A 16128-nucleotide genomic window follows, 5' to 3' on the forward strand; every position below is an offset into this window, starting at 1 on the left:
TCATCTGATGAGTCTTCCATCAGTTCGTCCTCCACTTCTTCCTGGGCTCCTACACCTTCCTCACTAGTTTGGCTGCTACCATGCGCCCTGGTAAAACCATCTCCCCCACCCTCACATGCCTGCCGCTTTGGTGCTGCCGACCGTCTGGACCTTGCAGATGTTAGCCCTTCCGCATACAACTCCTCCTCCTCTACTTCCTCCACCTCTTCTTGTGCCACCACCTGACTCCGAATTCTGTTTAACATGTGCTCCAGCATGTAAATCACCGGAATAGTCATGCTGATAATGGCATCGTCAGCACTAAACATCTTCGTCGCCATTTCAAAACTGTGCAGAAGGGTGCATAGGTCCCTGATCTGAGACCACTCCTCCAGCGTGATTTGCCCCACCTCTGAATCTCATTGGCCCAGGCTATACGTCAGAACGTATTGCACCAGGGCTTGTCGGTGCTGCCACAGTCGCTGCAACATGTGCAGAGTTGAATTCCACCGGGTAGGCACATCGCATTTTAGCCGGTGAAGTGGCAGGCCCAACGACTTCTGTAGAGATGTAAGTCGCTGAGCTGTGGGATGCGAACGGCGGAAGTGAGCACACAGCGACCGTGTCCTCTGCAGAAGGCCATGTAGTCTGGGATAGTGGGCTAAAAATTGCTGGATAACCAGGTTCAACACGTGAGCCATACAAGGCACGTGTGTGACATTGCCCCGGCGAAGGGCCGCACCCAGGTTTGCAGCATTGTCGCACACGGCCTTCCCTGGTTTCAGGTCCAGTGGAGACAACCATTCATGAAATTGGTTCTCCAGAGCTGACCACAACTCCTCAGCTGTGTGACTCACATTTCCCAGACATTTCAAAGTAAAAACCGCCTGATGACGTTGAGCCCTACTGCCAGCATAGTAAGGAGGTGTGCAGGATCCCTTCTGCGCAGTTAGAAAGCTTGTGGCATGACCAGACAGGCTTTGGGTGCAGGTGGAAGACCGAGAGGAGGTTGAGGAAGCAGAAGCAGTGGAGGAACTTTGACATAAAGAGGATTGACGCACAACTCGTGGGGACGGCAAGACTTGGACAGCAGCCCCTTGTCCTGCTGTCACCATAGTTACCCAGTGCCCAGTCAGCGACATGTAACGCCCCTGTCCATGCCTACTCGTCCAAGTGTCTGTGGTGAAATGCACCCTGTCACACACAGAGTTTCTCAAAGAAGCGGTGATGTTGTGTGCGACATGCTGGTGGAGCGCAGGCACACCTTTCTTTGAGAAGTAGTGCCGACTGGGCATCTGGTACTGGGGCACTGCGACGGACATAAGGTCTCGAAAATCCTCTGTGTCCACCAGGCGGAAAGGCAGCATTTCTGTAGCCAAGAGCTTGCAGATGGTGAAATTCAACCTCTTAGCTTTCTCATGGCTAGGAGGAAATGGTCTTTTACTTGTCCACATCTGAGGGACCGAGGGCTGGCTATTGTGCTTAGACGGGGTTGATAAGGGTGTCCCCGGCAAACTGCTGGTCTGTGAGGAAGATGCAGGCGGACATGTTAGGTTGCCTTGATCCAAAGGTGGTGCTATCGATGTCGGACAGCGCTCAACACCAGCTGGTGTTACCACCTCCAAAGAAAATGATGACCTGCCAATCACGCTGGCTGTTGCGGGTAAAGAGGTGGCAGTTCTGCGCCCCAAAACAGGTGTGACTGCTGTCCCCCCAGTCACAGAGGATGAAGAGGCCGCGGATGCACAAGATATGGCAGACGGTGGTTGGCCCGGCCGGCTAGGCCGCATTGTAGCACACTGAGCTTCCCACTGCAACTTATGCTTCATGTCCATGTGCCGGTTCATGCATGAAGTACTCAAACTATGTATTTTTTGGCCTCTACTTAGCTTTTGCTGACAAATGTTACAGATAACACGAGTTGGGTCATCTTTATCGATCTGAAAAAATGCCCAGGCTATGCAAGGCTTAGCACCCATGCGACCTGAAGAGCCACCACGACTTGTGGTGAGAGGCAGAGTTGTGTTTGAGGATGCAGTTGTTGACGTGCTTCCAGTACTACGTCTCTGTCCAGGAAGGCGCAACCTGACCTCGTCGTCACTAGCATCTTCCTCCACCTCCTCTGCTGACCTCATCTCTTGGCTGACTGTGGGTTGACAGTAAGTGGAATCTCCAACCTCATCATCATCACCCTGTGCGTTATCACACCCGTCGTCCTCAGAGCCAACCTGTTCCTGCCCTGACAAAAAACTAAAGTTGTCGCTCCAATCAGGTATTTGAGTCTCATCATCGTCTTCCTCATTGTCTCCACCAACAGGAGTTACAGTTTGGGAATGAGGGTCTACATTATGGTCAGAACCTTCTGCGTCTGGTCCTGGATCCGACTCATAAAGATTCTGGGCATCAGTGCAAATCATTTCCTCGTCTGGATTCACAGAAGCGCTGGAGTCGACCTCTGATTCCCAGGCTATAGTATGAGTAAACAGCTCTGCAGACTCAACCATCTGTTCTACCTCATACTCAGACGGGCAGCTGGAGATTTGGGAGCTGTGAGGAAGCAAGTGCGATTGGGGTGACACCTTTGAGGACTGGAGTATTTGTGATGTTGAAGTAGATGTGGAGGAGAGCCCACTTAAAGGAGCACTTGATATCCGTTGAAGCACCTGCTGTTTTTGTGCCTCATCTGGAATTTGTAGCGATTGGCGTGGCCATAAGAAAGGGATCTTATCACATTGCCCGCTAAAAGAAATAGACATTTTAGTTTGGCTGGAAGATGGTCTTTCTTCTGCAGATGTTACTGTTGCTTTAACACCTACCCCACGGACACAACCTTTTTTCCCCTTCCCAACACGCCTATTCCCCTTTCCACCAGCAGCAGGCCTTTTTCCACTCATTTTGGTGGTTAACTAATTCACAACTCTGGAGTTGTTTGCACAAAAAAACAATGGATGGGAACCGAGCAGAGCTGAGTGGCCAAACTGTGGTATTAGGCCAAAACTATTGGCTGGGTTAGATGGAGAAAAAAATTATATTCGATTTGCAACCTGATGGAGGTCAGTATAGATGGACTAATAGAACAAGTCCCACACACAGCTAGAAGCCCAAATATTTTTTCAGAGGTAGATGCAGAAAAAAAATATATTCAGCTTGCAACCTGATGGAGGTCAGTATAGATTGACTAATAGAGAAAGTCCCACACACTGCTAGAAGGCCAAATATTTTTTCAGAGCTAGATGCAGACAAAAAATTATTTTGAATTTGCAACCTGATGGAGGTCAGTATAGGTGGACTAATAGAACAAGTCCCACACACTGCTAGAAGGCCAAATATTTTTTCAGAGCTAGATGCAGAAAAAAATTATATTCAGTTTGCAACCTGATGGAGGTCAGTATAGATGGACTAATAGAACAAGTCCCACACACAGCTAGAAGCCCAAATATTTTTTCAGAGGTAGATGCAGAAAAAAATTATATTCAGTTTGCAACCTGATGGAGGTCTGTATAGATGGATTAATAGAACAAGTCCCACGCACAGCTAGAAGCCCAAGATTTTTTCAGAGGTAGATGCAGAAAAAAAATTCTTTTTAATTTGCAACCTGATGGAGGTCAGTATAGATGGACTAATAGAGAAAGTCCCACACACTGCTAGAAGGCCAAATATTTTTTCAGAGCTAGATGCAGATAAAAATTATTTTTAATTTGCAACCTGATGGAGGTCAGTATAGATGGACTAATAGAGAAAGTCCCACACACTGCTAGAAGGCCAAATATTTTTTCAGAGCTAGATGCAGATAAAAATTATTTTTAATTTGCAACCTGATGGAGGTCAGTATAGATGGACTAATAGAGAAAGTCCCACACACTGCTAGAAGGCCAAATATTTTTTCAGAGATAGATGCAGAAAAAAATTATATTCAGTTTGCAACCTGATGGAGGTCAGTATAGATGGACTAATAGAACAAGTCCCACACACAGCTAGAAGCCCAAATATTTTTTCAGAGGTAGATGCAGATAAAAATTATTTTTAATTTGCAACCTGATGGAGGTCAGTATAGATGGACTAATAGAGAAAGTCCCACACATTGCTAGAAGGCCAAATATTTTTTCAGAGCTAGATGCAGATAAAAATTATTTTTAATTTGCAACCTGATGGAGGTCAGTATAGATGGACTAATAGAGAAAGTCCCACACACTACTAGAAGGCCAAATATTTTTTTCAGAGCTAGATGCAGAAAAAAATTATATTCAGTTTGCAACCTGATGGAGGTCAGTATAGATGGACTAATAGAACAAGTCCCACACACAGCTAGAAGCCCAAATATTTTTTCAGAGGTAGATGCAGATAAAAATTATTTTTAATTTGCAACCTGATGGAGGTCAGTATAGATGGACTAATAGAGAAAGTCCCACACACTGCTAGAAGGCCAAATATTTTTTCAGAGCTAGATGCAGATAAAAATTATTTTTAATTTGCAACCTGATGGAGGTCAGTATAGATGGACTAATAGAGAAAGTCCCACACACTGCTAGAAGGCCAACTATTTTTTCAGAGCTAGATGCAGAAAAAAATGATATTCAGTTTGCAACCTGATGGAGGTCTGTATAGATGGATTAATAGAACAAGTCCCACACACAGCTAGAAGCCCAATATTTTTTCAGAGGTAGATGCAGAAAAAAAATATATTCAGTTTGCAACCTGATGGAGGTCTGTATAGATGGATTAATAGAACAAGTCCCGCACACAGCTAGAAGCCCAATATTTTTTCAGAGGTAGATGCAGAAAAAAAATATATTCAGTTTGCAACCTGATGGAGGTCAGTATAGATGGACTAATAGAGAAAGTCCCACACACTGCTAGAAGGCCAAATATTTTTTCAGAGCTAGATGCAGAAAAAAATTATATTCAGTTTGCAACCTGATGGAGGTCAGTATAGATGGACTAATAGAACAAGTCCCACACACAGCTAGAAGCCCAAATATTTTTTCAGAGGTAGATGCAGATAAAAATTATTTTTAATTTGCAACCTGATGGAGGTCAGTATAGATGGACTAATAGAGAAAGTCCCACACACTGCTAGAAGGCCAAATATTTTTTCAGATCTAGATGCAGATAAAAATTATTTTTAATTTGCAACCTGATGGAGGTCAGTATAGATGGACTAATAGAGAAAGTCCCACACACTGCTAGAAGGCCAAATATTTTTTCAGAGCTAGATGCAGAAAAAAATTATATTCAGTTTGCAACCTGATGGAGGTCAGTATAGATGGACTAATAGAACAAGTCCCACACACTGCTAGAAGCCCAAATATTTTTTCAGAGCTAGATGCAGAAAAAAATTATATTCAATTTGCAACCTGATGGAGGTCAGTATAGATGGACTAATAGAATGATGCTATGCCCAAAAGATTTTACTTCACTAGGTGCTGTAAAAAAATTGGTATTCTATACACAGGTGGTATATCTTGCAACACAGATAGGCTACTCCACTGACTAACACACTCTGCAATAGGCCAAAAAGGATTAGCTTTGCTAGATTCAGCCAAATGCTGTGAAAAAAACTTGCACAGCACTGGCACAGACCTGCCTGGCAATAACTGATAGGAACTGATGTAACCTAGTCCTGAAAAGGACTGCAATTACAATTAGTCTTTACTCCCACAATCTATCTATTTAAGAGCACAGACCTGCCTGAAAAAAGTCGTCGGAAATGCTGTAACCTAGTCCTTAAAAGGACTGCAATCACAACTATTCCCTACTCCCAAGCTATCTGTAGATTTGTGCGAAAATTGGCTTGAAATTAACAAGGTATAGCGCACACAGCAACAGCGGTGCCGTCTAACACGCAGCTGCAGCAGTGAGAAAATGGTGGCGACGGGGAAAATGGCTTGGTCTTATAGGACAAGGACATGTGACATACACTGCCAATGACACATGCCCTTGCTTGTGTGAAAAACAGCAGTTCGCTCCGTGTGTGCGCTGCTGATAGGCTGACAGATTGCACCTCCCCACTGTAAATGCGGGAAAGAGAAAAAAAAATGGAGATCTTCATTATTCCTGCAGAGATCCATCCCCTGCCCATCCCCCCACCCCGCTGTACACTCAAACTGCGTATTAACATTAATTTTCATCATTACTGAGAAAAAATTCAGTTATGATTTTGGTGCACGAACAGTTATCGAACATAACCTCGAACAGCCGAATTTTTCTCAAATCGTTCGTGTTCACCGAACGGCTCGAACACCGCCCAAAACAGCTCGAATTTGAGATTGGCGAACAGTTCGAGTAGAACAACGCTCATCTCTAGTCTTTATTCACATGAGTGAATGTGAATTTGGATACTTAAAAAAAAAAAAAAAAAAAGAAGCGTCAATTAAACTATTTCTGAGCAGTAAGAGTTTGACTAATTTGTAACTCCCACGAAAAGTACTTATGTCTTTACAAGGCATCAGCTGGACACGTCTAAGCATAGTGAACTCTCTGGAGCTTTCCATTATAGCTTCTCATACAGCTGAAATCACTTAAACAAGTGTAAAGACTGCAGAATCAGCTGGTGCCTATTCTAAAAGTTAAAATTACTGCCAACAATATTTTTCGGCTCAAAGACTGATTTTAACAATAACTTTCATCATTAACAAGTCATTAATTCACAATTTAGATTTCCTTAAAGGGAGATTTTCAGATTTCCTAACTAAAGTTATGACAAACGAACTATAGACTACATGACTGAAATAAAGTTACAAAATTGTCTAAGGAAGAGTGTCTTTAAAAACTCTTTCTGTTGAAATCCCTAAATTAGTAATGTGCCCAACAAATATAAGCTAGAATGGAAGTTACTTCCTCCACTAACGCTTTAGAAGCTGATCATGCGAAGAAGAGAATAAACATTTCTTGTATCCCAAAATTTGCAAGATTTCTACAATAATTAATATAGTTAAAACATTTTCACTTTCAAAATAAAATATACTATGGGCCCATTTCTCTGTTGCATTTGTGCATTTTTTGTTATGTTTTTAGTCAGTTTTTGATTTGCCCCAAATTTTTCTTTTAATTTGCTTTTTGTGTGGTTTTTTTATATTTGCCAACGTGGGAGTGTTTTTTTGTTTTCTAAATATTTGCAGACAATTTATTGATTGTGACTTTTTAAAAAGTCAGATTTTTTTGTGCAAATGTACTATAGTCCACCCTATGTTAATGTTATGTATTCCTGAATTTTTTGCACAAATTCATGCATTTTAGAGGGGCATGGGACATTTTGCTAATGTAACTAAGGTACTAATCAACCATGTGTGCCATTTTGAAGAATTTAACGTAAAAAAAATTTCAACAAAAGAGTAAAACGAAAAAAACAAGAATTAAAACAAAAACTGAAATGATGAATTGGACCCTATGTCTCACAAAGTATCACCTGATCGGGCATTGATCCGAAACTGAGGTGCACCATCCAATGAATATATGATAGACTCCTGCCCAAATTCTCTGGATCGATCCAAATCTGTAGCATTCAAAAACAGGACAGTAGCCCCTAAGAAACATTAGTAAAAAGGAAAAATAACTATACAATAACTATAATATACAAGGACAAATTAGAAGATTCAAGACTGGGTTAATATTTTACCTGCCATAATGTTTTCCATTACTGTAATGACATAAGACGGTTGGCTAAATGTGGGAGGGTTGTCGTTTTCATCCTGGAAAAGAGAGAAAAAAGTTCATTTAGTTTACAGAAAACCTGGGATGTGTAGGTAACAAACCAACACATTCTTTTTTAACAAGTTGCATTGCATTTGTATTGTGCTGTATTTGATCTGGAGGAATTGATCAGAGTGACAGAACATTATTAACCTAGAGAAAACTGATTGTTAAAATAAAAAAGCAGAAGCCCTCAGCAAGGCACTGTTCTCCCGTATTAAAGATAGTCTCATAAGACTTTCGTATAACTTCAGTGTCAGAAGTGAGTAGTGTTAAATTAAGCACTCCTGCCCCTTCGTTTACCAATTAGTGGGTTTCTTAGCACATTTGTAGCACCCTGAGGATTCGGCTGCTACAGGGGTATTGCACCTCAACCCAGAGCTGTGATATTCCACTCCCGGGTAAGGATGGAGTGTGGAACTGAGCTCGGTAGGCTGCATGCACTACACACATCCCATTTCCGAGGAGCAGACCGACGGTACTCCCACTTAGAAATGTGCAGGTACGACCGAGTCTGTTCCTGGCTGGAGTGGGAGGGGGGTGGTACATCCCAAGTAGTGTAGTGGCAGATAGGGGGAGCAGCCTGGGTAAAGATAGGAGCTCATTGGGTGCTGGTCACCTGAGCTCACACATAGAGGGTGTATATAAGGTGGGCACCAACTAAGAACAGGGTCAGTTGCAGAGAGAAAGTCAGCGAGCTGAGGAGAAGAGAGACCCAGAGTGAGAGAGGAGAAAGAGAGACCCAGAGGGGGAAACAGAAGAAAAGGACTCCAAGACCCCAAACTAAATCCCCGGGTGAAGAGTCGGCACAGGGTACCGGAACCCAAGCTGGTGGGGGCAAAAACACTCCCCAGCCAGAGACCGGAGACCGTGGGCAGCGTTTGCCACGGTCACCCACCACATCCACCACGAAGGCATACCACGAGGAGGGTCAGGGAACCCAAGGCCAAGGGTCTCCCAACAGAAGGCCCGAGGGAGCTGGACCTGGGTGGATCAATAGTGGGGACGGCCAGAGAAAGGACAGAAGGAGAGCTCAGGGTCACGCTCCGGACTTATTTGGGAGTTGGCTGGATCCAGAACCTGGTGGACGCAGCACGGCTCGGGAGGTCACTCGAAGCTGGAGTGACCAGAACATCAGCAGTGAGTAAACATCCTAAACTGCATAACCCGACTCTGTTTCTGATTGCCGTCTACACTGCATCACCACAACTCCCATCCTCTGCACCTGATCCCCCTGAGGCTATACCCCACCCGTTGGGGGTTATATCACCAAAGCTGCACCTACACTACCAGCCTCAGCGGACCCTGCTGCAGCGGCGGCCACAGTGACCGCAACACAACGGGTGGCGTAGTCGACCTTAAGAACTTAGTAACATCTGTAGGACTGCCACATACAACTGAGTTTGACACCCTGGGCACGGACCGGGTCACAGCCACTCGGAGACTACAACCCCCATCTGATCCGGCTCCGGATATTCCCATAAAGAATATGGCCCAGGGGGCGCGTCAACTTTGGCGTAGTCGGCAGGATTACGTGCCCGCAACACCCGGGTACTGCGTGCCTGAAGGAAAGTGCAAGTTTACCTCAAGAAGAAGTCTCCTGCCGGTTCCGGAGGGTCCCCGCCATTGGACCCCATCACCAGTCGATTCCAGCCGGTTGTCCGCCATTAACAGCGTTTTCCCGCCATCTGCAGAGTTTCCCGCCACTGGGAAGCGATTCCCGCCATTTCCAAAGGTTTCCCGCCTTGGAAGAGCGGACGCCATTATGGGCGTGCCAGAGGGTGGCGAGAGGCCACCTCCCATCGTGGGCCAGGACCGAAAATGGCGCCAAAAGTGGAAACCGCCCCCACCAACAGAGACTATGATGCTAGAGGTGTCTGTCAGCGTGAAAGAACCGCCCCTGGAGCTGACAGTCACCCAGTGGCCCCGGGACCGCCCTCGAAGTGGGAGGAGACGAAAGAAAAGAACGAAGATGGGTGCCGCCTGGAGCAGTCTGGAGCGAGCGCACCCGGAGGCAGGAAGCCTGGAGAAGAGTAGCAGAGAAGCTCACCCGGAGATGGCGAGAGAGCAGAGCAGCACCGGCCCGCTGGCCAGGAGCCTGCTGGAAGAAGAGCAGAGCAGCACCGACCCGTTGGTCAGGAGCCTGCTGGAAACCACGACCCCACTAGGCCTAGTGGAGGTCCTTGCACAGCTCCCCCGAGACCGGGAGTGTGCACAGACAGCTCTGGAGGGCCTCGCACGGAGGATGGCCCGGGTACAGCGAGAGACATTGGCGGAGTGGAGCCGAGAGATGGCCCAGCAAACCAAGACCCGGAGCACGCCAGCCAAGATGAGGAGACAGACCGCCTCTGAGGACGGCGCGGGAGGACCCAAGGCCGGAGACGGCGCCGAGAAGGGAGCCGAACGCATGGAGGCAGGTAAAGGGGACGTCTATACCCCAAACCAGGACACCGCTTACCTGCCCCAGCTCCCCGTCGCAGAGCCCGAAAGTCCCCCTGCTGTGCCCGAAAACGCCATGTCACCGACGCAGACTAGGCCCCAACCGGAAGCCGCCGCCGCGACCCCTGTGACGCCATGCGCACCGACCCCGAGCGTGGCAAAACAGGAAGTAACACCAGCCTGGTCGCAGGGCCTAGAATTTCCGGGCGTCGCAGCACCAACAGCGCCCCCTACCTCCGCGGAGCCTCCGGCCTGGCCGCAAGGCCAGGTAGCCCAGGGCGCCGCCGTCCTAACGGTGCCCTTCACCTTCCAGGTGCCTCAGGCCTGGCCGCAAGGCCTGGGCAACCCGGGCGCCACCACCACCGCGCCCGCACCCGTAAAACCAAGGGTGCCGCGTCTGGGAGAGGACTTGTTTGCCCAGCACACGTGGCCGGACGGGCAGCCTTTCATCTGGCCCCAGAAATATTATGAACTGGAGCACCAGAGGAGAGTTGGGGCCATGTGTGCACCCCTGATTCCGGCTCCGAAGCCCGTGATAAGGATCTCGCCCCCGCTTGAAGAGACCCAATTTGAGTGGGACCCCACCGGAGAAGACCTAATGGGGTTCACTCAGGAAACCAGGGCAGCTGCAGCGGAGCGTGCTGAGTGTTGCCGACAGCAGCTCGAGGAGTTTGCGAGGGAGCGGAGAGAGAGGCGGGTCCGGGAACAACAGGCCCAAATAAGGAGCGCCGAGCAGAAGAGCCGAACCAGGAGGGACCCCCGTGCAGCGCACAGTCCCCGCACCACCGGGACTGTAATTAAGTTCAATATGCAGCATGGGTGGGGCTTCATCAGAGACCACAACACCCCCGGCGACGTCTTTGTCACGCGCAGAGATGTGGAGTCCCATCTGCCGGAGGGGCACAGAGGTCGTGACCTTTATATCGGGGACGAGGTCACCTTTACCCGGCACAAGTGTGCCAAAGGACCTTACGCCCTCCATGTGCATCGCCTGACAGAGGAGGAGCTGCGATGTGAGGAGGAAGAGCAAGAGGATCCGGACGGGTCTGAAGCTGAGATCCCCAAAGAAGGAGCAGGAGGAAGACGTTGTTGAGTACAGCGGAGCAGGTGCTGTAAATAGTTACCCGATCGGGGTATAAAGAAACTGTTAATGCAAATATAGTCCCCGTTGGGACCAGCTGATGTGAACTGTTCACCCGTTTACCCTTAATCCCACAGGCTGAGGACTGTGAGCAGCCATTCCCTTTCCTTCCTTACCTGGCCGAGGACTGAGAGCGGCCATATCCCTGTACATAGTTGCGCTTCCTAAAGCGCCCCCTACCGGTTTTATAGGAAAACCATTTTTCTAGAAAGACTGTCGCACTTTACCCGGTCACACGTTGCACAGTGACCGGAGGAGGAGCCAGAGGCGACGAGAAAGTTTTATATATATAATGTTTTATATATTTTATATGTTTATGAAAAATTTTGTATGTTATGTGATGTTTTTGTCTTACAGCCCGAGGACGTGCTGTGATTTACCAGGGGGGAATGTAGCACCCTGAGGATTCGGCTGCTACAGGGGTATTGCACCTCAACCCAGAGGTGTGATATTCCACTCCCGGGCAAGGATGGAGTGTGGAACTGAGCTCGGTAGGCTGCATGCACTACACACATCCCATTTCCGAGGAGCAGACCGACGGTACTCCCACTTAGAAATGTGCAGGTACGACCGAGTCTGTTCCTGGCTGGAGTGGGAGGGGGGTGGTACATCCCAAGTAGTGTAGGGGCAGATAGGGGGAGCAGCCTGGGTAAAGATAGGAGCTCATTGGGTGCTGGTCACCTGAGCTCACACATAGAGGGTGTATATAAGGTGGGCACCAACTAAGAACAGGGTCAGTTGCAGAGAGAAAGTCAGCGAGCTGAGGAGAAGAGAGACCCAGAGTGAGAGAGGAGAAAGAGAGACCCAGAGGGGGAAACAGAAGAAAAGGACTCCAAGACCCCAAACTAAATCCCCGGGTGAAGAGTCGGCACAGGGTACCGGAACCCAAGCTGGTGGGGGCAAAAACACTCCCCAGCCAGAGACCGGAGACCGTGGGCAGCGTTTGCCACGGTCACCCACCACATCCACCACGAAGGCATACCACGAGGAGGGTCAGGGAACCCAAGGCCAAGGGTCTCCCAACAGAAGGCCCGAGGGAGCTGGACCTGGGTGGATCAATAGTGGGGACGGCCAGAGAAAGGACAGAAGGAGAGCTCAGGGTCACGCTCCGGACTTATTTGGGAGTTGGCTGGATCCAGAACCTGGTGGACGCAGCACGGCTCGGGAGGTCACTCGAAGCTGGAGTGACCAGAACATCAGCAGTGAGTAAACATCCTAAACTGCATAACCCGACTCTGTTTCTGATTGCCGTCTACACTGCATCACCACAACTCCCATCCTCTGCACCTGATCCCCCTGAGGCTATACCCCACCCGTTGGGGGTTATATCACCAAAGCTGCACCTACACTACCAGCCTCAGCGGACCCTGCTGCAGCGGCGGCCACAGTGACCGCAACACAACGGGTGGCGTAGTCGACCTTAAGAACTTAGTAACATCTGTAGGACTGCCACATACAACTGAGTTTGACACCCTGGGCACGGACCGGGTCACAGCCACTCGGAGACTACAACCCCCATCTGATCCGGCTCCGGATATTCCCATAAAGAATATGGCCCAGGGGGCGCGTCACGTTGACCCTAACAATCAAAAGCAGTGTGTAGTTTTAGTCACAAATAGTATAGGAAACGCTTACCTTATTTTGATATTACTTGTTAGGGTATGAGCACATAATTGCTGAATCATCAAGACTAGTGTTGTTAATGCCAGTCTCAATGAGGGGGCTGGCTGGAATCAGCAACTCCTGATTCATGAAGCGGTGCATGTGTTTTCATGAACCCGAAGCCTCCAATATGTGGCGTACGCTTCCGTGCTCTATCCAAGCTATCTCACTCTAGTCAGCTACTGGAGTGAGATTTCTGGAGTAGGGAACACCACAGCTCATCAGGAATTAGACAGTCATGCCCCAGGTCTTCAAATTTTGTTAGATCTGGGAGAAACTGGAGTAAAGATACCAAAAGTTGCCAAATTTTGCAACATTTTAAAACTTCCATGCCAGAATTCTGCCATGGAGGCTTTGATGATTCACGAGCAATGTTTTTTCCCATCAGATACACTACATAACCTGCCTGTAACAGGGCTAAAGAAGCACTGAAAAGAATGACCAAATGCACTGCAATGTCAAAACAACTTTCTGTACATATGTCCAGTTTTTTCAGCTTCTGTTAACCACTTTAGATTTCCAAAGCCTCGAAGAGGTTAAAAGAAGTGACCTGACCATTCTTCATGTGGCCTCCACTTCAAATCTGCTCACTATTTTATACAAACAAAATAAAAAAAACAAACAAAGAGATGGCAAAAAGCCACTTGCCGGTACTTTTGTGAAGCGTCTATTGCTTGAAAAATTGAGCGTGATTTTCTGAGTTTAAAAGTTGTGTGCACATTACTCTAAGGCTATGTTCCCACGATGAGCTTTAGGTGCATTTTTGATGCTGCGTAATTTTGCTGTCATGCCCACCATGTGCTTTTATTTTACAATCGCAATCTGACTTGCGGTGCGTGTTTCTGTGCAGGATTTTGCTCATAGACTTGCATTACTGTAGATGTAGAAAATCCGCAGGAAAAAACACACACATGCATTTTAGCGCATTTCCACTGCAGAAACGTAGCAAAAACACATGTAATCTGCACCAAAGTATATCAATAAAGGTTTGCCAAAGACAAACCAGAAAGTATCAAAATCAAAGCAGTTTTATTTAAAGCATGACACACCAACAAGAGACAAAAAAATGCACGATGAAAGCGCATCTTAAAAAAACGCACTTAAAAACGCACTGAAAAATCACAAGAAACCAAATTTAAATAATAGGTGCAAAATTGATGCAAAACTCAACAAAAGCTCATTGTTGGAATGTAGCCTCAAACTGAAAATTTCTGCTGTTTGTATGGGTTAAATCAGGGTCAGTCTGCACATTAGGGCATTAGGTTAAACGCATCCTCCCCAAGCCAGTTTTCACCTTGATGAACAGGCCAAATTATAAAATTCTGACCATTGTCACTTTATGTGGTAATAACTCTGGAACATTTCACTGGATGCTAGTGATTGTGAGATGGTTTTCTCATGACATATTGTATTTCATGATAGCGGTGAAGTTTGTTCAATATGACTTGTGTTTATTTATGAAAATATCGGAAATTTGGCAAAAATGTAAAAAAATGTTGCAATTTTTAAAATTTTAATTCTTATTGCCTTAAACCAGAGAGTTATGTTACAATAAATAGTTAATAAATAACATTTACCACATGTCTACTTTACATCTGCATCATTTTGAAACATAATTTTATTGTTAGGAAGTTATAAGGGTTGAAAGTTGATCAGCAATTTCTCATTTTTCCAACAAAATTTACTAAACCATTTTTTAGGGACCACATCACATTTTAAGTGACTTTGGGGGGCCTATATGACAGAAAATGCCAAAAAATGACACCATTCTAAAAACTGCACCCCTCAAGGTACTCAGAACCACATTCAAGAAGTTTATTAACCCTTCAGATGCTTCACAGGAATTAACAGAATGTGGAAGGAAAAAATTAACAGTTTACTTTTTTTCACAAAAATGTTACTTTAGCCACACATTTTTTATTTTTACAAGGGTAATAGGAGAAAATGGACCCAAAAATGTGTTGTGCAATTTCTTTTAAGTATGCTGCTAGCCCATTTGTGGGGGAAACCACTGTTTGGGTGCATGGCATGCCTCAGGAGGGAAGGAGCACTGTTTGAATTTTTGAACCCAAAAATGGCTGGAATCGACAGCGGATGCCATGCCACGTTTGGAGAGCCCCTGATGTGCCTAAACAGTTTAAACCCCCCCAAAAAAGACCCAATTTTGGAGACTAGACCCCTCAAGGAATTTATCTGGATGCGTTGCGAACACCTTGAACACCTTGGACACAGAAGTTTATAACGTTGAGCCGAGAACATAAAAAAATCATATTTTTTCCACAAAAATGTTTTGCCCCAAATTTTACATTTTCATAAAGGTAACAAAAGAAAATGCACTGTACAATTTGTTGTGCAATATCTTTTAAGTACACCAATACTCCATATATGGAGGAAAACTACTGTTTGGGCACACGGCAGGGCTCAGAAGAGAAGCAGCGCCATTTGACTTATGGAGCGCAAAATTGACTGGAATCATTTGCGGCTGCCATGTCGCATTTGGAGAGTCCATGACGTGCCTAAACAGTTGAAGCTGGTGAGCATCTTGAACCCACAGGTGCTTCATAGAATTTTACAATGTTGAACTGCGAAAATGAAAAAAATTATTTTTTTCACTAAAATGTTTGTATTGCCCCAAATTTTTCATTTTCTCAAGGGTAACAGGAGAAAATGAAAAATACAATTGTTGTGCGATTTCATATGAGCACACTAATGACCAATGACTGAGGCACAGTGCAAAGCTCAGAAGGGAAGAGGCACCATATTGGAGTTCAGATTTTTCTGGAATGGTTTGAGGGTGCCATGTCACATTGGCAGAGCCCCTGAGGTGCCAGAAAAGCAGAAACCCCCCTAAATGATGTCATTTTACAAACTATACCTCTCAATGAATTCATCTAGGGGTGCAGTGAGCATGTTGACTCACATGTATCTCACAGAAATTTATATCAATGGCAGAGAAGAAAGAATAATTAAATTTTTCCCACTAAAATGTTGTTTCAGCCCAAAATATTTAATTTTTACAAGGGCTAATAGGAAAAAATTGACTTCTCAGTTTGTTGTGTAATTTCTCCAGAGTGCACCAATACCCTACATGTAATCAGGAAATATTTTTGAGGCACAGTGAAAAGCTCAGAAGGGAAGGAGTGTCATATAGTGCAGATTTTACTGTCATGTCTTGTGGGTGCCATGACCCACTGGAAGAGCCCCTGAGATGACTAAAC

The 16128-nt window shown here is 46.1% G+C and overlaps 1 protein-coding gene across 2 annotated transcripts in view; it reads right to left on the reverse strand.

Annotated features, from left to right (window-relative positions):
- CDH23 (cadherin related 23) overlaps window positions 1-16128 on the reverse strand; it is a 1802240-nt gene that overhangs the window by 624817 nt on the left and 1161295 nt on the right. For both annotated transcript variants that reach the window (XM_073685852.1, XM_073685853.1), the window contains exons 18-19: window positions 7595-7667; window positions 7385-7501 (exon numbers count right to left, since the gene is read on the reverse strand). In XM_073685852.1, coding sequence (XP_073541953.1) covers window positions 7385-7501; window positions 7595-7667 — 190 coding nt within the window. The remainder of the gene's footprint in view (window positions 1-7384; window positions 7502-7594; window positions 7668-16128) is intronic.

Source organism: Phyllobates terribilis, unplaced genomic scaffold, assembly GCF_046119375.1.
Source record: "Phyllobates terribilis strain yellow unplaced genomic scaffold, ASM4611937v1 Scaffold_5__5_contigs__length_657084704, whole genome shotgun sequence".
In the NCBI taxonomy this organism is placed as follows: Eukaryota; Metazoa; Chordata; class Amphibia; order Anura; family Dendrobatidae; genus Phyllobates; species Phyllobates terribilis.